Genomic DNA, 23,320 nt, shown 5'->3' with positions numbered 1-23,320 from the left:
ATGAACGTGCAAATGATAAATCTCGAAGAAGAAGATACGCATTTTATAGATGGCAGCGAGTACAATGGCACATGGAGCACACTCGGCATGGACGGAGTCGGCAAATTCTGTCTACCCCACAGTTAATACGATTTACGAAAAACTAACCTAAAAATATGCATATTTTCTAAGTAACAGATAGCTTCGTGTCGTCAAATATTTCGATAATTAGACATCTTAACAATACTTAGTTGGCAAAAATATTAATCATAACTAGACAAATTTTTCTTTTTAAATAAAATATCTATTTTTCAAATAACACTCATATTATGAACCCTATCAGTCTTCTAATTAAAAGTGGCAGAGAACTTGCTAGCTTATAAACCTAACCTCACAGTTAATAGGATTTACAAAAAACTAACCTAAAAAGGTGATACTTATATCATAAACCCTATCATACTTTTAATTAAAAGTGACAGAAAGCTAGTGGCCATCGTATAGACTAAACAGAATAAATTTCGAATGGTTTATCCATTCCCTCGACTTTCGACGAGAAAGTTTTTGTGGTTGACTGTATTAGGGGTGACCGAGGAAAAGAAAGGCGGGAACGGGCACGCGTACGAATCGGTGAGACGTCGCCTATGATTTTTCAGACACTTAAGTTTTGTAATGTACCGGTGGACGAAAACGGGGACGACAAGGTGTGCATACACGCTAACGCCAATAATTCTGTCTACGAGTTACGTTATGCAGGGGCACACGTACTGGTTACGAGCACGAGAGACATCGAGCATTTCTCGCGCGTAAGTCGACGGCGTACCGTTACGCGCGACCATTTCGGTTACTTCGTACTCTACAGTTCGTACGCGTTTTTCATTTACCGATAGTTCGAGAATCCCGCTCTCAAAATACGTACGTACGTACTGTTCGACGTGCGAATCTCATTAAGGTTATAAAAGCTCGTGCCACGAATAAATGGAACGAGAGCACATTCTCTCTTCCCCCCTCCGCCGACTTTCACGATGATTTTTCGCACCTGCGACTCTCGTGCTACCGCCTATGTTCCAGCCTAACTACAGTGGCCCTCAAAAGTGTTCCCGTACACGGGAACGAACAATTCTCGAAACAGAACTAACAGGGGGGCAAATTCGAAGCGATAATCAGTCAACACTACAACTACCAAAGCAGTCAAAATGATTCATAATTTTCAATAAAATTTGTAACAAAATTACTCGACTGAATTTCTGAAAATTTACCACAATTTTCTACGAAAGAATGAACGAACAGTTATTTCCATTGCATTATACATTTCTTCGCGTATCTATCGTTTTAAATACACTATAATTGTTGATAGTTCTAGTGTTAAGAGAAACCAACGTAGCAACTATGTAATATGGGAGTCTACGATCAGAACTTTCGATCGTCGTGGCCGCCATATTTGTTGTTACGCTTACAAGTGCTTCTATCAAGTTCGATATCGAGGTATCGATTTTTACTTTATTCGTTTGCCCGCGATAGGCGCCGTATTTGAAGGGGAGTTCCGCGATGGCACGTTTCACGGCCACGGTAGCATGTATTGGCCTCGGGGGCAAAGAATGGACGGTATTTGGCACCAAGGTGAATGCAAAGAGAAACGATACACATTTAACGACGGTTTGGTCTTCCGGAAACAAGGTTGGGAGTACTGCAAGTTTCCCGACAGACGGTTAGTAAAATGCACACTTTCAGAAATCGTTCTTAACAATTAATTAATAATTAATTAATTCAGTTTGATAAGAACTATTTGAAAATAATACAACCTTCCATTTTTGAAAATCTGGGGAATCCTCCTTCCACCTAAAAATTCTAAACAATCTTAATTTTTGTTTAACGAAGAAATATTTCTTTTAAGTGACACTAGTTTTAGAGAAGATCGTGTAGATCGATTAAAATTGAACACCCTGTATGGATGGTCAAAGATGTGTTAAGGTAACTTGCCTTCTATTGACTCCTTGAAGTTGAAGAAGCACGAGAAGACTGACATTGAATCTTAAACACAAGCTTATGTCTGGGTTAAGTTAGGACTTCTCTTCTGGAGATCAGAAGACAAATAAGGAAGAGCGTCGAGCGGTCTCAACGACCACTTTTATTCTACTTTTCGATTCTTCGGCATCGAGTCACCTTCAGAAATCTACAAATATGATAATAAAATTGATAAGATTAATTATACAAAGCAAATAACATTTTCAACCAAAAGGTTGTGAAGCGATTAAAAAATTGAAATTTTTTGGAATACCAAAATAGTATTAAACAACCTGATATAAACCACAGAGTCTCTAGTTGAATAAATAATATCTAATAGATACCACGTATGCGTGGAACGCGGATTAAGGCCCGCTGGAGCAACATTGCGTACCAACCACGAAGAAGATATTACAATTCCGCCTACGTGTTACGATTCGGGTATTGGAATCTTTAATCCACGTACGCATTGTATCGTGTCCTATCGAAATTCGAAAAAGGTACACCGTGCAACAAAGTTGGGCGAAAATTTTATTTCACATTGTTACGAAAAAATACTTAAAAATTACAAAAATTTCTTTTTTCTAAAATGGCTAATTTCAAAAAGTCGAAAGCAAAGTTTTTTTTTAAGAAGTTAACCCAGTTTCTAAAAGCTTCAAAATAACCAAAAAACCTTGAATCGCGAAGGTACTGGAAATACCAACCGCGTCGATGGTTCGATGGATAAAAAACAATTGTCAAAAAGGGTGGGACCAGCCGACGGGGCATCGAGAAGATCTTTACGAAAATTGGTTCTCCAAAAAGATCGATTCAGAGGCACTCTTTCCTGGATTGCTACCGTTTTCGAACGACTCCCCTGAACCCTGGTGGAAAAGGTACGAACGAACGAGCCGTTCTTCATGAAAACTGTGTAAAATCGATTAAGAAAAAGGGAACCAAACTTTTTACAAGCAATGGTCAATTATTTTTCTATAATATGGAAATTTCTTTTAACCCCGAATCAACATGTTCAACTGTCCATGGGCCACATAGGGGTCATAACACGATATAGGGTGGTGCATGATCTGATGCATATGTCTAATGTGTGAAAAATGTTTAGTTCAAAAGCTTCAGATACTTTTATCGTTCACTTTTTTTTTTATTTATTATCAATAAATATATGTTTTATATTCAAACTTATTAAATTTATTAACATAATTAATTTAACATCCTGTCCTCTATACACTGTTTCAGTTAATTTAATGTTGATACAATAAGTCGCTTAAACATACTGAGAAAAGTCATTTGTCCGATTTATACTATGCACTCAACATTCTTTTACTATTTTCACACACGGTACAAAGATCATTTCGTTTCGATAGAAAATATATAATTTCGTGTTTGTAAAAACATTTGCTACTCGGAAGGCACAAGTTCCACTCCCGTTTCAATGCTTAGAGCGAACATTTGTGCAAGTCCACAGACTTTTTAAATTCGATAATTATAGAAATGGTGTCCATTTGTAATCTCGTAAAACCATATGTTTCTTCGGACGACGTTTATATTATTTAAATATTTTATAATATCGTCGATCACCAAAAGCATTTATCAATATTGTTCCATTCATAACGAACGGCTCAAATATTGAATAATTTTGTAACTTTATTTGCATCGTTTTCTTTTTCACTCTCCACTAAAGATTGACTACCTTTCAACGAGACGATCGTATCAAGAAAGAAGACAAACTGAGGAGTTATTGTCAGTGTGGAAAAACACTCTAATCGTCAACGAAAATCCACAATACTTAAAGAAAACGTTACGCCGCCGCAACTATATTTTTTCCGTTTAAAACGAACATTTGGTACTTTCTCATTTCTCTGACAATTTTGGTCACGATACGTAAATTGTGATTTTAATTAGTTCGTAAAATAGAAAGTTAAAAATGTTAAGAACGTGATAATGGAATTAGAAAACATTTATTATTTAATAACGAGGCTTTTTTGTTCCGTTACAACGCCCGAAGCATTCGCCTTTTGGTGCACGCGATATATCACGGACAATTTCTTTGGTATACACTCGGTAGTTTTACAAGCTATGATATCCAAAATCACGTGTACCTCGTGCGTTCCGCTTCCTTCGGAAACATTCATCGACACTGGACTCGAAAGATCCCCGGACCTCGACTTCGTCGTCCATTTCCCCGTTGATGGTAAACTCATGGTCCACGATTGAGGCGCGTCCGGGTTCAATTTCAAGTCGCTGTCGTGAAAAGTTACGACGAACGTAACGTTCAATTCGCCGCCATTTTCGCTGATGGTCGTATCAAAGAAATAAACGTTGTTCGTGCTGTCGTCCAATTCGATTACGGGGACTTTTATGGACAACTGAAACCGAATACGAATAAAACCACGTGTGATGGGACCGTTTGGCGATTTAGTTTCTATCTTTTTACAATAGATCCGCATAACAATTTACCGTGGAAATGCTTTCATTCTTCGTATCGATAACCTTGATGGCATGATTATTAGTGTCAGCCACGAACAGGAGATCTCCGTTTGAACCAACAGCGATGCCACTGGGTTCATCGAACTACAAAACACACGAAATTCGCGATCGTAAATATACACCAATCAACGTCAATGACTTTTTTAAAAAAACTTACTAAAAATTGTTTATTAGGTTTTCCGTCCCCGTACACGGTTTTACAATGGTCAGTCGTCCCGTCGATTCGTTTAATCTTGTGATTATACGTATCGGTTAAATAGACAACCTTTTCTTTCGGATGCCACGTTAATCCCAAAGGATGTTGAAGTTTAACGGTAAATCGAGCACCATCGGAATCCCCGTAATCGTGTAGATCCTGCGATATCAAGATTATCATTATTATCATTTATTATGGACGAGTTTAGTTTGCAACACAGGTTATTACCGATGGATTTTTATTTGCGCCACAAACAGCAGAAACTTGTCCGTTTTTCAAGTCTATGCATCTGACAGCGCTGCTCTCGCTGTCTGCGAAAAAGGCAAGCTTGTTCTCCTGAGCGACAACCAAACCAGACGGTTGTGCCAAACCAGCCGTGTGAGGATACGAGTTATTGCGATTCTCCTCCTTGCCGCTTCCGACAATGGCAGCACATGTACCAGCTTTGTACGTTCTGCAATGTTTCGAGGACAGAACAAGTTAAAACAAAGTCCTACGAATATCGAACAAATTGTCAACGTTACCTGTTCTTCCACCAAACGGTGTCCTCCAAGAAAAGCGCCCAAATCTGATGCGTACCGGCGACCGCGATCAACAATACGGGTATGGTACTTTTACCATTCTCGTAGTTGTAAATAGCTACATCCCATGGAGAAGACAAGCCCTGATCCTTCCCAAGTTTACCGCCGACATAGTCGTTGTCCTGAGAACCCGTACCAGCGACCGTGATTACAGTTTTCTTTATTAAATCTATCTGAAAACGATTTCACGCTAATCCAGAGCGACGTGTCGAAAATACGCATCGATTCTTTACCTTTCTAATCGCGTGGTTCTCGTTATCGGCAACGTAAATAAAATCGCCTAACACGCACACACCCTGAGGTGCATTGAACATAGCATTTTCGAAATCTCCGTCTCTGAAACCCGAATTAGAACTGCCTATGATATACTTCACGTTCCCTGTAACATCTGTCACCAAGATTCTATTGTTTCCGGTGTCGGATATCATCAGACTTTCTCCTTGTTCGCTCTGAAAAACCTCTACCTTGCCAGGAAACAAAAGATTCTCTTTCCCACCTGTGGGCAATAAATGCCTTGCCAACTGTAAAGGGAGATCTTTCTTTGATATTTGTTTTAACGATTTAAAGTAAGTTAATGCTACATTCGCGTATAGGAGCATTTCTTTTCTGTGTCCTTCTCCTACGAAAACAGCCAATGGTTCGCCCGAAGGACCTGGAGCATACAAGAGGAGTTTTTCAGCTGATAGTCTTTTGGAAAGAAAAGGATAGGAAGGAGCGTGTTTCACAAGTCTCATAATAATATATTATTCAATTTACCTATCATTATTATCGTTGGCCAACAAGAGATTCCTAAATTTCGCCATGTTGATAATGTTGTATCATTTACAACTGGATGCTCTATATTATACCTTTGTACAGCCGATAACAATCTCTTCGAATCGCGTTCGTTTGTAAACTTTGCACTATGTACACCGATCTAACAATAAACATTATTACTACATCTAGTTATTAGGAGACATTTAGGGTATATAGAAAAGAACTTACAACAACCAGACCATCTGTGACCGGAAACTGCTTTTCAAGAGCATCTAAATCTGGTAAAATGTGCATACAATTGATGCAACAGTAGGAAAAGAAATCCAAAAAAATTATCTTTCCAGCAAGATGTTGATACACAGATAATCCCTCTGTGACGTTGAACCATTCTAATCCTGACATATTCAAAAGAAGGAATTCCTTTGAAAATATTGTTACCATTCGACATAAGATAACTTCTACATCGAAGAATGAAAGAATAATAACTAACTGAGTGACATCGATGGTATCAAACGAATCATTCGCAGAGGATGAAAATAAATAAACAAACAGTATGCACAAGGAACCGTAGCAAAAATAAAAGAGATATAAGGAATAAGGACGATATAGATTTAATCTTCTTCCGGGGATAAACCGTAACGTAGATACAAGCTCTTAACTGTAGTTCTATTTGCTACAGCTATTTCCCCCATGACTGCCTGAGTTGCATCTTTGATATCATTGTACTTGTGCAATAATTCCATAATTTCTTCGGTGGAACGAAATTCTCTGTCCTGAATTCTCAAATCGGATAGCTCTCGATCGAGAACTGTCTCGAGTTCTTTGAGCTCGAGATACTCGCGTTTCTCCTCTTCCGTAAGAAAAACAGTTTCTTTACCGATCAAACCCAATGGTCGATTCGATTTCTCTACATTCGCCCCCCCAATATCTTTCATGTTTTGCTCCTTGGATTTCTTAGAGTCTCCGTTGCGCGACATTGGATACTATCACACAAGATATTTTTCACCTAACGAAAACCAGAGAGAACCGTTAAAATCTTTCTTGGGTAACCTCGATACACAGATTTCACTATGGTTACACGCACTAATACGGATTTACAAGTGACACGAATGCGATTCAAATTTATGCAAGAATCCGAATCAAAGGGAACATTTACCGGATCATCGTCAAAGGTTAGAAACAACAGATTACTCACTTGCTCGTCAAGAGTATTCGGAAGGATTTCGATGGTAATGAACGATCGATATCGATCGATTTATGAGCGTCGAACAAGCACACACGCGTTTCAATGCAACCGTACCTACCGTTCGATATGACAACAATTTCTTTTACATACACAACAAAACACTTGCATGACATGTAATTTATAGATAATCAAATATTAAAAACAATAACCTGTTTTGAAATCGGCGACTCGCAACCCTTTTCCCGCAAATGTTTTGATATGCTTTAATATTAATTTCTCTTGTTCCTTTCTATCGTGCGACGATTTCAGGCTACGGCGAATCTCTAAACAAATTTGCGTCAATTCGCCCACAGTGTCTCGCACGCTCATATTTCACTTTCTACGTTGGACTATACGCAGTAATGATCGACAATAAGCACCAAATTATGACTCAAGACGCGTTCGAACGATACTTCAGGACGAGGGGAAGAAGTGGAATGAAATCTTGTAGGAAGAAAGCAAAAAGGTTCGTAGGACGGACCGAGGCGTTCTGCGCATGCGCGTTGACAATCTTGTACAGTCTATTCAGACAAAGTATCCCATTCTAAAGGGATGACAGGGCTGTCGTAAAATAAGGGGTTTACTTTCTTATGGTGTAATTCAATGTAATGAAAGAATGCTATATTATACATTAGCTATAAAACATGTACGATTAATTGTTCTAAGAAAAATACTATGCAAAACCATTGATATGCATTCATTTCTTCAAAATTTTCATTTTTAAATATCATGATTTTGTACGGGGTGTAGAACCATTCGACTACAGCTTTGAAGAGTATATAAATATGTATACGGCATCAAAATAACATTTCACGTTAGATTTTTTACGAAATAATTTTCTATACGTTGGTGTATATGTAGTTATTATTTATACCGTTGATTCGGTAAACATTAATAAACACATGGAGCGTGGGTAGCAACGTCGATGATAGATTGCAACTAAATTTTATTAGAATTTGGTTAACATGACGTTCTGGTATCGCTGACATCGGATGTGTTTTCCTTCTTAACTCAATATTTTCATCGTTAAATAGCACATAAAAAATTATTGCAAAGTGCTGATGGCTAATCATTACGAAGTGCCCAATTGGTACGTGTGCAAACTTTCCGTTGGTATTTCTGAACGAGCGTTTAAACATTTCGGTGTCATCGCATTTCGATGTGCATCAGATATCATAGTTTACATAGGTTATGTTTTTCAGGGCTGGGAAGCCACCAGTGGGATTGCATTTAGACGTATTAAAAAATGATAAATTAATTCAGGTACAGTAATCGTGTGTTACATACAATAATTAAAGGATCATCTATCTCCAGAAAAGGGATATCAAGAACGGTAACTGCTTTGTTACAGAAATTAATGGTGGATGAAAAGAAATGCTATTTGTTTGGCCGCAATCAACAATTAAATGACTTTTGTATAGATCACGCATCTTGTTCTCGTGTTCATGCTGCCCTTGTTTATCATAAACATCTAAATCGTGCATTTCTTGTCGATTTGGGCAGCAGTGAGTATTTAAATAACAATGATAAGTAAACACAGATAATTTGGAAAAATAAACTGTTTCAAAGAAATATTTATATTATAAATTTTGATTTTCTTTAGCACACGGAACTTTTATTGGTAATATGAGATTGGAAGCTCACAAACCTACACAGTTACCGATCGATAGTACATTTCATTTTGGAGCTTCTACTCGTTATTATATCATTAGGGAAAGACCACAAACAGGCACAAGACCTATTATCGAGGAATTAGAAAAACTGTCTGAAGATATAGATGCCGGTGGTTTATTAGGTTTACCAGAAACAGAGACAGAACTTGATGTATGTGGACATTAAACAATAAACTGATTTTAAATTATATTAGAACGTGCGGTAATAATCGTATGATTTATTACAGAATTTAACAGAATTTAATACCGCGCATAATAGACGTATATCTATGCTGGGTATAACGGACGATGAGATACACAAACAAACGAGAAAACGAAAGAAAAAGGGGATTACTTTCAACGATGACGAGGAAGTAATAAACCCGGAAGATGTCGACCCGTCGGTCGGAAGATTTCGTAATCTTGTACAAACAACCGTCGTTCCCAGTAAAGTATGAGGTTTATGTTTCCATAAAGCGTAATTCGATTTCTAACGCATATCTAACGCGTTTAATATCGACGTGTATTTTAGAGAATGCGTATGGAAGGCGGATTGATATCTTTGTCAGAGGATCACAACCCTTTGAAGCACCTTCAACCTACATCGACTGCGCCTCAGTTGTATCAAGATCTACCACCGGAACAGTTTACTCCGTCGTCGTTGTCTCTTAATCCATTCTCTAGTGCGTTGTCTTCGTTAACGTCGCGGCTTGGTATCGCGTTACCAAATCCAGCGCCCGAGGTAGAGATGGCGCCTAATCAAATACCGACGGAAACGCCCCACGTACCGGAAATACCAGGACCTACCGAAACACGAACTATGGAACCAAAAAAGAAAAAATATGCCAAAGAAGCTTGGCCTGGGAAAAAGCCTATACCAACGCTTTTGGTGTAATAGTATTAAGAAACTTATTTTTACTACATAGTTCTATCATACAGGTTTTAGACGTTAAGTTATGTAAGGATTTGTGTATAAATTCGTCGTGCGAAGTTTTAGAAAAAAAAAAGTGTTTAGTTAACGTCGCATTAACTGAATCGGCTTTGAACGATAATTGTATTTCTGGGTCTGACAAACCAAGCCTGTCTAATAGGACTGATCGATCATTTATAAATAGTTTTTTTTGTAAAGATTAAAATTGTATAAAATTTGCTGTTACGATACACGAATATAAATAAACAGAGCTTTTATCTTACTTCGTACGAATAAATATTAGGATTACGATTAAAAGAACTGCGTTTTGCGATGAAATACTTACATGGCTACTTCACATATTTTATTTTGTTCTACCGAACACAAATCTTTTTTGTAACTGAAAAAGAAAAGCTGTGTTATATTCATGTATCAACAGTGTACTCCTTGAAACATTACAGTATATCGTTATTAAGCGATTATTTTATATCTGCGAACAACCGTTACTCTTGTATATAGTGCAATTTTAAGTTTAGAAAATTCTTCAAGTTCTTAATAAATGCCGCTTTAATACACACGAAAACAATGTATGTTCAGTTACGCATTAATAATGGATAACTCCAAGAAATTTAGTCAAGTGTATATTTGTTTTATCGTCCACAAAATATCGACTATTTTATTACAAAAATAAACAAATCACAAAATATTGAAGCGAGGTATAAAAATAGATCTTTATACGGTACAATTTATCGTATCGGTTTATCCATCCGTTCTTTGAGTAGCTGGGCAAGCGAGGGTATATCTCAAGTAACTGTACAGATTTATTTTCAATATTCCATCGAGGCGTTCGGTGTGGTCGACGATTCAAGAGCGACCTCCTCGTAATCCCTTTCTAACGCGGCAAGATCATCGCGGGCTTCCGCAAACTCGCCCTCCTCCATACCTTCGCCCACGTACCAATGAACGAACGCCCGTTTATGGTACATAAGATCGAACTTGTAATTCAGTTTCGCCCATGCTTCCTCGATGGCCGTAGTATTCGACAACATCGAGACCGCTCTTTGAACCTAAACAATTTCCCAATTCTTTAATCTCTCGCGGGTTCGCGATTACTCCGAATAATTTAAAGAACAAAATTGTAACGTGGGATCAGACTTTGAAATTGAATCGCGTATCTAGCGCCGAATCGCTGAAAAAATGTTGCCAACTACCGGAACCGTACGGAGTTACGCTTTTACGGTTCCCCGTGTGGAATAAAACGGCAGATTTGGAAAAGAACGCGACAACTTCGTTCTTTCGATCATTATCCGCAATGACGCGAGACGTTTGCGCAATAATTGATACCTTCGCGAGATCTCCGCCGGGAACAACGGTGGGCGGCTGATAATTGATACCAACTTTAAAGCCGGTCGGGCACCAGTCGACGAATCGTATGCAACTTTTGCCCTTCATAGCGGCGATCGCCGCGTTCACGTCCTTCGGTACAACGTCGCCGCGGTACAGCAAACAGCAGGCCATGTATTTCCCTTCGCGCGGATCGCACTTTACCATTTGATTGGACGCCTCGAAGCATTCGGACGTGATCTCCGCAACGGACATCCCCTCGTGGAAGGCCTTATCGGCCGACACCACCGGGGCGTAGGTCGCCAGTGGGAAATGAATCCTAGGGTATGGCACTAAATTCGTTTGGAATTCGGTCAAGTCCACATTTAAAGCGCCATCGAATCTCAACGAGGCGGTTATCGACGAAACCACTTGACTGATAAGGCGATTCAAATTCGCGTAAGAAGGACGCTCGATGCCGAGCTTTCGCCGACAGATATCGTAAATCGCTTCGTTGTCTACCATGAACGCGCAGTCCGAGTGGCTGATAGTTGTATGGGTTGTCAATATGGCGTTATATGGCTCCACGACCGCGGTGGACACCTAAACGTTTCTCTTGTTTTTAGTGGGAATTAAACATTTACTCTTACAGCCGTATGAAATGATCACTAAATGGTAGAAGATATCGGTAATTTGGCGGCAGACGGGTTGCCAGGGCCATACCTAGGGATTTTGGCCTTTGCCCATTCGTTTCGTGGTAGACATTTTTATACGGTTTAGTTCGATCACATGTCGTACGTATGTACGAACGTTGAAAGTATTTACTTAAAAATAAGGGGAAAGAAATGTTGTACGAAGTTTATTTGCAAATGCTTTGTTACAAAGTTATAGGCAAATATTGAACATAGCCTGAGCATGTAAGTAGTAGCTTATTCCAAAGGATTACCGTGCTTACTTTCCTTATACTTTCATGATACTTTCTCCTTTTCTAACGATTTATCGCGACCACATGAATCGTACAGTTTGCGTATAGATTACGCGATGACGGGGCAAAATGTCAGCAAATACTTCCGACAGGAAGAATACGTCGTTCAGTATTTATCAACGCATAGAATATATTTGTGTAACTTTGCAGCAAAGCGTTTACAGACTTCGTATAACAATTGTTCTTTTTTCGATAAGATTGTTTCTGTGTTTTTACACGAATTATACGGATAGTAAAGTGTTAAAGTAGCTAATTTTATTCTGTTCCGGCACGTGATCTTTTTGTACCAGTTTTGTCACGATACTGGGCGTAACTATTCAATAATCGGCAATTTTGGATTTAAGAGTTGAAGTTGGCTTAACTTTGAAGTATTTTCGTTAGCATTATACCGATATGTCTGCTCGATAAAGTGATAAAAAGAGATTAACGATAGCATTTCTAAAGTAAACTAATTTCAATTAACTCAAAACCCGGACAATTATGTAGCGATACGCTTCTGATACTAAACCACTACTAATAAAATAAGATTTACGAAGTAAATGACCTCGGAACTATACGCTAGCTTTGCAAAAAACTTGACAATTTTATCGCGTTCCCGTATATCTCCTATCATCCAGCAAATATTACACACAGTGCTTACATAAACACGTAATAATTCCGTTATATTAATAACCGACAAATAATACCAAAAATAAAAAGAAACTTTTTAAATATTTTCGAGTTATTCGAAGGATGTCTATTCGATTCTCAATGCTATCGTACTTGTGGTGCCGGATACACGGCAAATTCTAGTTTGCTTTTCTTCCCGTAATCGTCTGACAGTTTTTGCATTAGCAAGGAAGTGAATCCCGACCCGGTGCCTCCTCCAAACGAGTGGAAGACAAAGAATCCTTGGAGGCCTGTACACTGATCGGTCAACCTTCGGATTCTATCCATCACAGAGTCGATTACTTCTCTGCCGATGGAATAGTGACCACGTGCGTAATTGTTGGCAGCGTCCTCTTTTCCGGTAATCAATTGCTCAGGATGATACAAATGCTTATAAGGTCCTATTCTCACTTCGTCTACGAAGAGTTTTCAATTTTAATACGCGTGCGTTCTATCGAATTACGTCGAGCTTTCTCGTTTTAAGTTTTGTCAGCAAATACAACGTAACGAGTCGTTCGTTCGTTAAAATTGTTCACTAACCAACGACGGTGGGTTCGAGGTCGACCATCACAGCGCGGGGCACCATCTTGCCGGAGCTTGTTTCGTTAAAGAATGTATTGAAGCAATCATTTGTTCCGGACACTTTGTCGGATGGCATCGTTCCATCTGGCTGGATTCCGTGCTCAAGACAATACAATTCCCAGCACGCGTTGCCCATTTGAACGCCGGCTTGACCCACGTGCATCGAAATACATTCACGCTGCGTAACGAAATACGAGTCTTAACTGCACACGGCTACGCCATTTAAAACTAAATGTTCCCCAAGGACGGGGACGCTTAATCGGTTTCGTTATTATACAATACCATTTGAAAGCAAACACGGCGACTAAGTATTAACCTTAAGACGCCGGACAATGTGTCTTTACTTGGTATTGTCGTTAATTATACGAGCTTACTTGGTGTCATTATTACCGTTATTTACTGAAAATTAGAATTTTACAACTCTGAAATTTTCATGAGCCCAAACGAGCCCGGAGTTCACTGGTCGAGGGTTAAATAATTATTAATCTCGGATATGGAAACTTTTTTGCGATAACTATGAGTGAATTTCAAATCTTATATATTTATATATGTCTTACCATTTTGACAATTTTTTAACGGTAGGTCTCTTGAAGGGAATATTATTAAAAATTTTCATGGATCGCCGAACCAAAAAGAAATTAAAGATATTTATCAGTTACAAGAAATTTTGCATGTCGTCCTTCCGCCACCCCGGATCAAAATACTGTTAACAATTTATTACAGTTGCCTGGACAACGTGTGCGAACAACGTAATGAAGTTGAACGAAAGAAAAGTTGAAAACACTCGTCTATTTTTCCATATAGGGTATAAGCGAAATAATCAACTTGGCTGATGGTAATTTGATTTGGTGTCGCGTTACTCGACAAAGTAATTAACGTTACGTGAATACTCGAGCTAAGAAGTGGAAGAATTCCAAAGATGGCAGATGGCGACAATGAATTAATCGCAAGATTTAATCACGAATAAAAAATAGCGGTTTGAATTATTTTTTTTTTTATTGGAATTATGCCCCATTGTTTATTTATGGTGAATAAAGCTGAATCTGAAGACTGTGTCCATTTTATTGCCATTTAAATCAATACGATACTCGTTCTATTTGTGCAACATTGTTGCAGCGTGTAGCATGTGTGTGATGTATGATTTGTACAAATGTATGATGGTATTTGCGAGCGTCATGTACATGACTCATTGTTAAATACAGTGTTCGTTGTCCAGTATGTTCTTCACGTTAAGTAAGTGGTGCTCGATATTATTTTTAAATGTGTCGAGGAAAAAATCATAACCAAAAAAGTGGTAGAAACTTGGAAATTCATATATTCATGACATCCACTTTATTCTTTATCTTGGAAAATTTACTGGAATCAAGTTTCATTCCACTGAATCTTTATGGTAGACGGGAAGTCTTCCATATCGATTCTTCCACTTGTCGGCAAAGATACTTCTTTTACGCTACAAAATATGGAGAGTCAAACGTGTATGATTCAAGTTCTAGTTTCTATTAAACGAGTAATGAATAATAAATTGTTCATCGTTTTATTCGCCAATTAAAAATGTTTTAATTGAACTTTACCCATTTCTGACGTGTATTTACATAAGTACGTATATGTTCGTAATAATCGTGTAATCTTTTACGTGTAATCAATTTAGAAAGTTATCGTTCCATATCACGGATGCTATCTACAGGCTGCAATTTTTGATTGGACGTAATGAGTCAACACAAATTATTATCCGCGTTCTTTCGCAAAAGTGTATTAACATTTTAAATTGAAGCATGCAATAAATTATCAATTAAATTTGCAAAAAGAAAATTAAAATGAACGCGTGTATCTGTATTTCTCATTGACTTTGCGTCCCATCGCGGACAGGAGGAAAATAATATGCGACTTTTTCATTTTTATTGTTCCCATTGTGGTTGACTTTGATGAACGTAGACTACGCGTATCTGCCACTTCCAAAAATAGATGGTTAGTAACCCGTTAGTGATTCGGCGGAAGTCAGAGACCTTGACATTTTCAGTACATTTGTATCTCGTTGAAAATACTGTATGATGTATTGCAATCTCAAGGGACTTATATAATTACATTGAATCGATCATGCGCGTGCTTGCATACGTGTCCCTATCCGTAAAATCATTGCTTAATAGATTTCTTGCTATCTGTTCCCGTGACGAGAAAGATCCTACCAACTGGTCGACAGAGTCCGAGTAATAACTCGTAACTCTTCGACGATGACTCGAAGAATTCCGACGTGTTAACACGAACTTTTTACGCTTCGGACATACTTGCAACAAATTCAAACTATTCCCCGAACGGCATGGTTCGCTCTAGTACGAATAACTTTAACACAACTAATAAAACCGAGAATGGACGCTAGTAAAAAATACGAAAATCCTAATCCCAAATTAACGGCGAATCCATTTAGTAAATTGATATTTTGGTAAGTGTTCAAAGTGCAAATACCGAATAATTCGTTCCACGTGTGACCGTTTTACTTTTTTTTAATTCAAGGTGGTTGAAACCACTATTCTGGTATGGGAAAACGCACGATCTTGAAATAAAAGATATCTACAATGTAATGCCAAAGGATGTAAGCCAACGTCTTGGAGATAAACTTGAAAGGTAAATATCGAAGAAACGCGGTACGCACGGTATTTGACAACAATGACGTTGTTCAAACAAAACTTATGTCACCGATTGTGTAATTGATACTATTATCTTTGTGTTTAGAAACTGGATCAAAGAAGTGAAAACGGCCGAGGAAGCATCTAGAAAACCAAAATTTTTTACTGCCTTGAGAAGAACGTTTGCATGGTCATTTTCTTATTATGGAGGATGGCAATGTTTCTTGGCAGTTGTTTTAAAGTGAATATTACTCATTACCATTATTACATAATTATTACATAATTTCAAATTACATAATTTCAAATTACGAATAATATCATTACGGTGTTCCAGAGTTTTGCAACCGTACATCCTAGGGCTTCTTATTTGGCATTTCGATCCTAGATCAACATCCACCGTGTCTGAAGCGTACTTGTATGCTACGGCTGTTGTACTTTTAACTTTATTTAGCGCTTTCATCATTCACCATGCAAACTTGGGTCTGATGGAAGTTGGAATGAGAATGAGAATAGCATGTTCCTCTGTGATGTACAGAAAGGTAAGAAATTATATTCTCGTGAATTTACATCTAACAATTGATTCTATACCAAACACTTTGCTTCACTAGATTTTACGCTTATCAAAAAGTTCCTCGAACGTCACCACACCAGGGCAGATCATAAACTTAATGTCAAACGACGTTGCAAGATTCGAACAGTTATTTATAGCATTACATTATATTTGGATTTTACCGATTCAAGGTGCTCTGATTGCTTACATGATTTGGGAAAGCGTTGGAATTTCTTGTTTAGCCGGTGTTTTTCTTATAAGTATTCAAACAATACCTCTGCAAGGTATGCACAGTTGCTTATTATTATTGCAATTTTTAATTAAACAAAAATGATAATAAAGTTGTTTTTCTTTTTAAGGATATATGGGAAAGTTACAATCGAAGTTACGATTAAAAATTGCAGTCAGAACGGACGAAAGAGTGCGTTTAATGTCGGAGATTATTAGCGGAATTCAAGTCATCAAAATGTACACTTGGGAGAAGCCGTTTGAGAAGCTTGTTAGCATTGCAAGAAGGTTCTTATCGTTGTTCTATTTGCGAATAACAAAAATGGCATTGATCATGTTTACGTTTACAATGATTTTTCAGTTACGAGGTGGACGTCCTTCTACTTTCATCGTACATAAGGGGCTTCACTTTGGCTACTTTTGTGTTTACCGAACGATCTACATTATTTTTTACAATTATGACATATGTACTTCTTGGAAACAATATATCCGCCGATAAAGTATTTTCAATGGCGCAGTACTTCAATGTTCTCCAGCTCACCATGGCAATATTATATCCTATGGCTGTATCAGCCGTTGCCGAGGCTGGTGTATCTATTAAGAGACTCGAGGTAACGAATGATCATTTAGACAATCGACGGATTAATTTTCGATTTCACGTTACTTATTAAATTTATCGGTTTTTAGCATTTCCTATTGTTGAAAGAAAATAGTTGTATCAATGATACGAAACAAATTAATGGAGATGGCAGTATTAGTATGAAAAGTGTTACAGCGACCTGGAACGAAAATTCAATTGTAAATACGTTACACGATATTAGTATTCATATAGAACCTGGCAAACTTTATGCTGTTGTTGGTTCAGTCGGTGCTGGAAAGGTGAGATTTTTAAAAAAAAAATTACGTTAAAACTGGATTCTTACGCCTTATCGTTTTCAGAGTTCCTTCCTTCAATTAATTTTAAGAGAATTGCAACAATCGAACGGAGATGTACGAATAAATGGGAGTGTATCGTATGCCAGCCAAGAATCGTGGTTATTTTCGGGTACGGTGCGCAACAATATACTTTTTGGCCAGCCTTACGATCAAAAGAAGTATAACGAAATTGTCAAAGTGTGTGCTCTTACGAAGGATTTCCAACAATTTAATTATGGCGATAAAACATTGGTCGGGGACAGAGGCGCCGCACTTAGCGGTGGACAACGGGCGAGAATAAATTTGGCTAGGTAAAACGAAACCGATGGAAAACAATTTTTATCGATATTTAAATTGATACTCAAACGATATACACGATTGTTATGACAGGGCTATATACAGAAGTGCAGATATTTATTTACTGGACGATCCATTATCTGCAGTGGACACTCATGTTGGAAAACATTTGTTCAACGAGTGTTTTAAGAACTATCTTCACAACAAAACAAGAATCCTTGTAACTCATCAAGTACAACATTTAAAGTATTGCGACTACATCATTGTATTAAATAACGTAAGTCCAACGGTTAAAAACATTTTGATCTGTCGTTGCATCGGTATTGTCATGATTTTTATTTTAGGGTAAAATAGAGTATGAAGGTACTTATATGGAGCTTCAAAACAAACACGTAAATTTCTTAAGAATGCTTTCCGTGGACGAGCACGAAAAAGATACGGAAAGCGTGGAAATTGATGAAAGTAACACGCCCGATATATCCATTCATTCCGGTAATAGTAAGAACGACGACGATTCGGAACCACAAGAAACAGAGGAATTAATGGCCAAGGGAGGAATTTCGAAATCGCTTTACTGGAAATACTTTCGAGCCGGGGGTTCGATTCTGATGATCATGACTTTTGTGGGCAGTTTAATTTTGGGACAGTTTGGAAGCAGCGGTAGTGATTATTGGGTTGCTTACTGGTTAGCATTTACATGCATATTACTTAGCTCTTTTACATAAATTTGTATATCATAATTTTATCTACTTTCTGTTTACCCAGGACAAGACAAGAAGAATTACGTGTTAAAGATAGTAACAATCGCACGTTACAAGTATTCAAATCAAACGATACAATAGCCCCTGTGTTTACGGGAGATACAAGCGAAACGATTAATAAAACGGTTATGTCAGCCATAGATAACTTTAACGAGACAGCCGCGGAATTTTTAACAACCTCGGACAACAGCAGTTTGGATAATATTGTTGGTAACTTTAAAAAAAAACAAACAAACAAATAACAAGTAATTATTCTTATTTTTTACCATGTATAGACATGGACTATTAACAGTGGATCACATAAATCGTACTACCTCGATACCGATACTGCCTTATGGATTTACGGAAGTTTTATCATCGGAAGTATAGTAATGACTACTATCAGAAATCTTGTATTTTATAAAATATGTATGAATGCTAGTAAAAATCTCCATAACCAGATGTTCTCGAGTTTACTGAAAGCGCCGATGCAATTTTTCGATACACATCCCTCCGGTAAGTATCAAATGAACATTATGTTTTAACAGTTCACGCGGTATTTAAATATTATTAGTAACATTGTAACGTTAAATTTCAGGTCGCATTCTAAATCGTTTTTCGAAAGACGTTGGAGCGGTGGACGAAATTTTACCAAGAACAATGATAGAGTCTATTCAAATATTCACAGTGATGATCGGAATTTTAGCTCAAGTACTTATTATTAACTGGTGGACAGTTTTTCCAATGTTTGTCATGGGTTTCTTATATTGGGAGATACGAACCATTTATCTTAAAACTGCGCAAGACATGAAACGTTTCGAAGGAGCCAGTAAGCATTTCGTAATTTCTTATCGCTTTGTGATTTTGTCTCTTGTAATATTATTGACGATCGTTTAAATTTTCAGCAAAAAGTCCCGTTTTCTCCCACGTTAGTTCATCGTTATTAGGTTTGACTACGATACGTTCGGCGTCCGCGCAAGAAATGCTTCGCAAAGAATTCGACGTTCATCAAGATCTCCATACGAGCGCCTATTACTTAACACTAGCAACAAGTACCGCTTTTGGATTTGCATTGGACATCGTGTCCATTTGTTTCATTACTTTCATCACGTATAGCTTTATTTTATTCGACGATGGTAATTTGTTGTTTGATAACTTCATCAGATCTAATTATCGACATGTTAAAGACCCGTACATTTGTGTTTTCAGGAAATACATTCGCGGGAAACGTAGGTTTAGCCATATCGCAAGTGCTGATTTTATGCGGGATGCTTCAACACGGAATGCGACAGACTGCAGAGACGATAGCACAAATGACCAGTGTAGAACGAATTTTACAATTTACACAGCTTGATAAAGAGGGACCATTCGAAAGTGAACCTAACAAGAAACCGTCCGCGGAGTGGCCTTCCAATGGAGAACTTAATTTCGATCATCTGTATTTACGGTACGACGAATCAGCGCCCCCTGTTCTCAAGGATCTATCTTTCCTCATAAAATCCGGTGAAAAGGTAATTTTTTTTTATCAATCAAATACCGACAGTTTGTGTATCGAAAATTGATTATAAAATTGTACGTTTCTAGGTTGGAATCGTTGGCCGTACCGGTGCTGGTAAAACTTCTCTTATATCAGCGTTGTTTCGTTTGACCAAACTCGAGGGTAGCATTTACATAGATAATTACGATACGAAGCAAGTAGGTCTTCACGACTTGAGGAAGAAGATTTCTATTATTCCACAAGAGCCCATATTGTTCTCGGCGACGCTTCGCGATAATCTCGATCCGTTTCATAATTTCGACGACATCACACTTTGGGCCGCTCTCGAGGACGTGGAACTGAAAACCAGCGTTTCCTCTTTGGATTATTACGTCGAACAAGGCGGAACTAATTTCAGCGTAGGCCAGAGGCAATTACTTTGTTTGGCGCGAGCTATCATAAGGAACAATAAAATCCTTCTCCTCGACGAGGCCACGGCCAACGTGGACCCTACCACGGATGCTTTGATACAGAAAACTATTAGACAAAACTTCAAGAACTGCACCGTGGTAACTATAGCGCATAGATTAAACACAATAATGGATAGCGACAAAGTGTTAGTTATGGATCACGGGCAAGCGGTTGAGTTCGATCATCCGTTCGTTTTACTTCAAAATGAAAAGGGTTACTTCCACAGCATGTTGAAGGAAACCGGGCAAAAAATGTTCGAACAACTCAAGAAAGTGGCAGAAGAGGTACACTATACGTTCTTCTGTTAAAGCAATGCCTTATAGTTTCAATAACTTATTGCTGTTTTTCTTTCAGGCTTACAACAGTAGATTTATAGATGAAGAGCCAACATCACAACCAGAAACTCTTAATGGTAGTACAATTTTAAAGGATAGCTGAGAGAACGTCAATGTGTTCATACTTCAAAGGTACTTAGCGCTTAGTATACATTAAAATTTTTATACTTTTTTTTTCATGCATATACCAATATTGATTAATTTCTGCTGTTGCAACATTTGGCAGTTTTTGCAAGATAAAGTATGTAATTTTACCATACTTTACGCGAACTCACACGGCATTGAGAACTTAAAATAATGAACGAACTTGTACTTTATATTTTGATACTTACGAATATTGTTCCTACTTAGCAATCATAAAGTACTTCTTTAAGCGACTTAACTACATTTAACTGTAATACGAACCAATACGAATCAATTTTTAGAGGTTCTCCGAAGACTCGAATTAATCGAAAACCGACAAAAATGATTCGTAATTTTTTAAGCTCAACGAAAGCATTCGCAAATAGAGTAACAATAAATACATCGTTACTGTATTTTGTACATTCATATTTTCATATTTTTTGAACATTTTTCATCACGAAATATATTCTATATATTCTGCTTAAATGAATATTTATATACAATCTTGTTGTAAAAAAGATTTCTATGTATTATGTACACAACAATCGAATCTATGATTGTCTCAAACTCTGTTAATAAACTATGTACACAGGTATTTAAAGCTTTTTTTTTCTGTAACCTTCTACAAGACACGTAAATGTTTATACAATTTGTGCGATTAATGAAATCATACATATTCGTTCTATCAAAGTATCTTGTCTTATGCACCGCTATCCGTAGAAGTTCGTAACCGTCTATAAGAAATTTTGAATTTCCTTATTTCTTTATAAAAAATTATTCCGTGTGTAGCGTTAGATTAATTGAACAGCACCGCTTTTAACTAAATCTGCAACAGCACTATACTGTATAATGTGTTGGGAGCCTTGTTCGAAATCAATTTCCTCGTCCAACGAGTCGGGCAGTACGATTCCATTAATTTTCTCGTTAGCCCGTAAGAACACGTATGTCTGCATGTTGGGCTTAACGATCATTTTGTTAACTTCGAACGCCTGGAAGCTACCAGGCATGTGCTGCAAAGCGATCGTTCTAAAGAGTGTTTCTATACTAGCGAGAAAGTCTTTAGCGAATTGTAGCTCTGCGGCTGTTAAATAACACTGGTCCCCGGATCTGTTAGCTTCCTGCGAGAGTATATGTATGGTGTATTTCTCGATTTTCTCCAATCGAACCCTGAGATAGCTAGATATCACGAATTTAATCCTGTCCAACTCCATTCTATGAATCATAAACCTCAGATCCCCTTTTTCTAACCTCTTTATGTTCTCCTCCATGTGCGTGATCTGTTGCAGCATACAGTCAACCAGGTCGGATTGATGGGGCAGAATCTCGGGGGCAAATTTCTCGTTTAACCAGGCATCCTCTATAGCCAATAAAGCACTCTGAGCGGTCAATTCTTCTTCGTGCTCCTCGACCTGGGGCGATACCCGTGCTCCCGAATCATCCTCCATATTTTACACCTTCGTTCAGGGAACAATTCGCTTCGTTTCGAAAACACTGAACACACTTTGGCTTTCTTATATCGTTACGTCGATTTGTTTGTTTAACGTAATCGAGTGTTTCTCGACAGGCCATTCAACCGTGCGTTTATCACTTTGAATTGTAGAATAGTACAGCTGGTCACGTGACGGAAGTCGATACTTATCGATACTTGGACGTGAACTGATTGGCGATTTATTTAAATCATTCGAAGGTATTAAATCGTAATATTTTTCTTGAAAATTCAATCTGTTGCTCGATGTTGATTGATGAAATCAAAGAAATGGAAAGAATTTTGCCAGGGAATTAATTAGTTTCTTCCAATTCGCTAACGAGATAATTTCGAACGTGGTTTCGTACGAAGTTGTTTCGCCAACTCGATCTCTCACTCTGTACGTTTTAAATGATCACGTTGAAACGTACTTTTCACAAATTAAAATAATATTGTATTAACGGTAATTTCAAATCGACTGTTCCTAGTACTGCAATATAGAAGTTTAATGATATTAAACGAACTTACGGAGCAATTAATTATTTTAAGAAAATTGCAAGAAAATTCGAAGATTCTAGCAAAGCTAAATGACAAAAACATACACAAGCTATTATAATAATCTCCTTATAGCATGAAACCATATTACAGTTTAAACTTGAACCAAACCTATAGAGACTGCACTCGCGTTTCAATATTTCTTTGAGTTATCGAATATAGGTGAAAAGAAATACGAATGAAATACGCTTACGTTACTCGGAATGCATTCGAACGGCTAA

At 37.7% G+C, this 23,320-nt stretch overlaps 6 protein-coding genes across 10 annotated transcripts; 3 read left to right on the top strand and 3 right to left on the bottom strand.

The window, feature by feature from the left end:
- LOC122405167 (MORN repeat-containing protein 5) lies at positions 1-3,740 on the top strand. The gene is made up of 5 exons (XM_043409706.1): positions 1-121; positions 1,498-1,684; positions 2,321-2,480; positions 2,668-2,855; positions 3,659-3,740. The coding sequence occupies exons 1-5, from the start codon at positions 1-3 to the stop codon at positions 3,738-3,740; spliced, it is 738 nt and encodes a 245-aa protein (XP_043265641.1).
- On the bottom strand, positions 3,200-7,656 carry LOC122405378 (NHL repeat-containing protein 2). Of its 2 annotated transcripts, none has more exons than XM_043410063.1 (9): positions 7,393-7,656; positions 6,226-6,392; positions 5,998-6,157; positions 5,475-5,893; positions 5,185-5,414; positions 4,889-5,114; positions 4,622-4,819; positions 4,435-4,548; positions 3,200-4,343 (listed from the first exon to the last, which is right to left on the bottom strand). In XM_043410063.1, exons 1-9 carry the CDS (start codon positions 7,550-7,552, stop codon positions 3,939-3,941), a joined length of 2,079 nt encoding a protein of 692 aa, XP_043265998.1. In that variant the 5' UTR covers positions 7,553-7,656; the 3' UTR covers positions 3,200-3,938. The 2 variants fall into 2 exon arrangements, with proteins under 2 accessions (XP_043265998.1, XP_043265999.1); XM_043410064.1 differs by lacking the exon at positions 7,393-7,656 and adding an exon at positions 6,488-6,565.
- A 455-nt stretch (positions 7,657-8,111) lies between these two features.
- LOC122405383 (nuclear inhibitor of protein phosphatase 1) lies at positions 8,112-9,775 on the top strand. 2 transcript variants are annotated; one of them, XM_043410071.1, is made up of 6 exons: positions 8,112-8,312; positions 8,425-8,485; positions 8,574-8,727; positions 8,826-9,046; positions 9,123-9,326; positions 9,407-9,775. In XM_043410071.1, exons 1-6 carry the CDS (start codon positions 8,284-8,286, stop codon positions 9,767-9,769), a joined length of 1,032 nt encoding a protein of 343 aa, XP_043266006.1. In that variant the 5' UTR covers positions 8,112-8,283; the 3' UTR covers positions 9,770-9,775. The 2 variants fall into 2 exon arrangements, with proteins under 2 accessions (XP_043266006.1, XP_043266007.1); XM_043410072.1 differs by having other exon boundaries at positions 8,411-8,485.
- An 816-nt stretch (positions 9,776-10,591) lies between these two features.
- LOC122405379 (tubulin alpha-4A chain-like) lies at positions 10,592-16,413 on the bottom strand. Of its 2 annotated transcripts, XM_043410065.1 has the most exons (5): positions 16,396-16,413; positions 13,281-13,500; positions 12,855-13,156; positions 11,129-11,710; positions 10,592-10,851 (listed from the first exon to the last, which is right to left on the bottom strand). In XM_043410065.1, the coding sequence occupies exons 1-5, from the start codon at positions 16,411-16,413 to the stop codon at positions 10,612-10,614; spliced, it is 1,362 nt and encodes a 453-aa protein (XP_043266000.1). In that variant the 3' UTR covers positions 10,592-10,611. The 2 variants fall into 2 exon arrangements, with proteins under 2 accessions (XP_043266000.1, XP_043266001.1); XM_043410066.1 differs by lacking the exon at positions 16,396-16,413 and having other exon boundaries at positions 13,281-13,534.
- LOC122405377 (ATP-binding cassette subfamily C member 4-like) lies at positions 14,526-21,474 on the top strand. 2 transcript variants are annotated; one of them, XM_043410060.1, is made up of 19 exons: positions 14,526-14,555; positions 15,499-15,759; positions 15,831-15,941; positions 16,050-16,184; positions 16,278-16,482; positions 16,552-16,777; positions 16,853-17,009; positions 17,083-17,332; positions 17,409-17,600; positions 17,661-17,947; positions 18,027-18,210; positions 18,278-18,618; positions 18,699-18,900; positions 18,970-19,189; positions 19,272-19,502; positions 19,579-19,809; positions 19,883-20,184; positions 20,258-20,905; positions 20,976-21,474. In XM_043410060.1, the coding sequence occupies exons 2-19, from the start codon at positions 15,686-15,688 to the stop codon at positions 21,057-21,059; spliced, it is 4,080 nt and encodes a 1,359-aa protein (XP_043265995.1). In that variant the 5' UTR covers positions 14,526-14,555; positions 15,499-15,685; the 3' UTR covers positions 21,060-21,474. The 2 variants fall into 2 exon arrangements, with proteins under 2 accessions (XP_043265995.1, XP_043265997.1); XM_043410062.1 differs by lacking the exon at positions 14,526-14,555 and adding an exon at positions 15,264-15,287.
- A 362-nt stretch (positions 21,475-21,836) lies between these two features.
- LOC122405384 (DNA replication complex GINS protein SLD5) lies at positions 21,837-23,042 on the bottom strand. The gene has a single exon (XM_043410073.1). It carries the CDS (start codon positions 22,522-22,524, stop codon positions 21,871-21,873), a length of 654 nt encoding a protein of 217 aa, XP_043266008.1. The 5' UTR covers positions 22,525-23,042; the 3' UTR covers positions 21,837-21,870.
- Between the last annotated feature and the right edge of the window lie 278 nt (positions 23,043-23,320).

Source organism: Colletes gigas, unplaced genomic scaffold, assembly GCF_013123115.1.
Source record: "Colletes gigas isolate AHSC1104 unplaced genomic scaffold, ASM1312311v1 Colletes_gigas_Sc00004, whole genome shotgun sequence".
NCBI lineage: Eukaryota > Metazoa > Arthropoda > Insecta > Hymenoptera > Colletidae > Colletes > Colletes gigas.
Note: the sequence above shows the minus strand (reverse complement) of the source record. Positions and strands in the feature narration are given on the sequence as shown.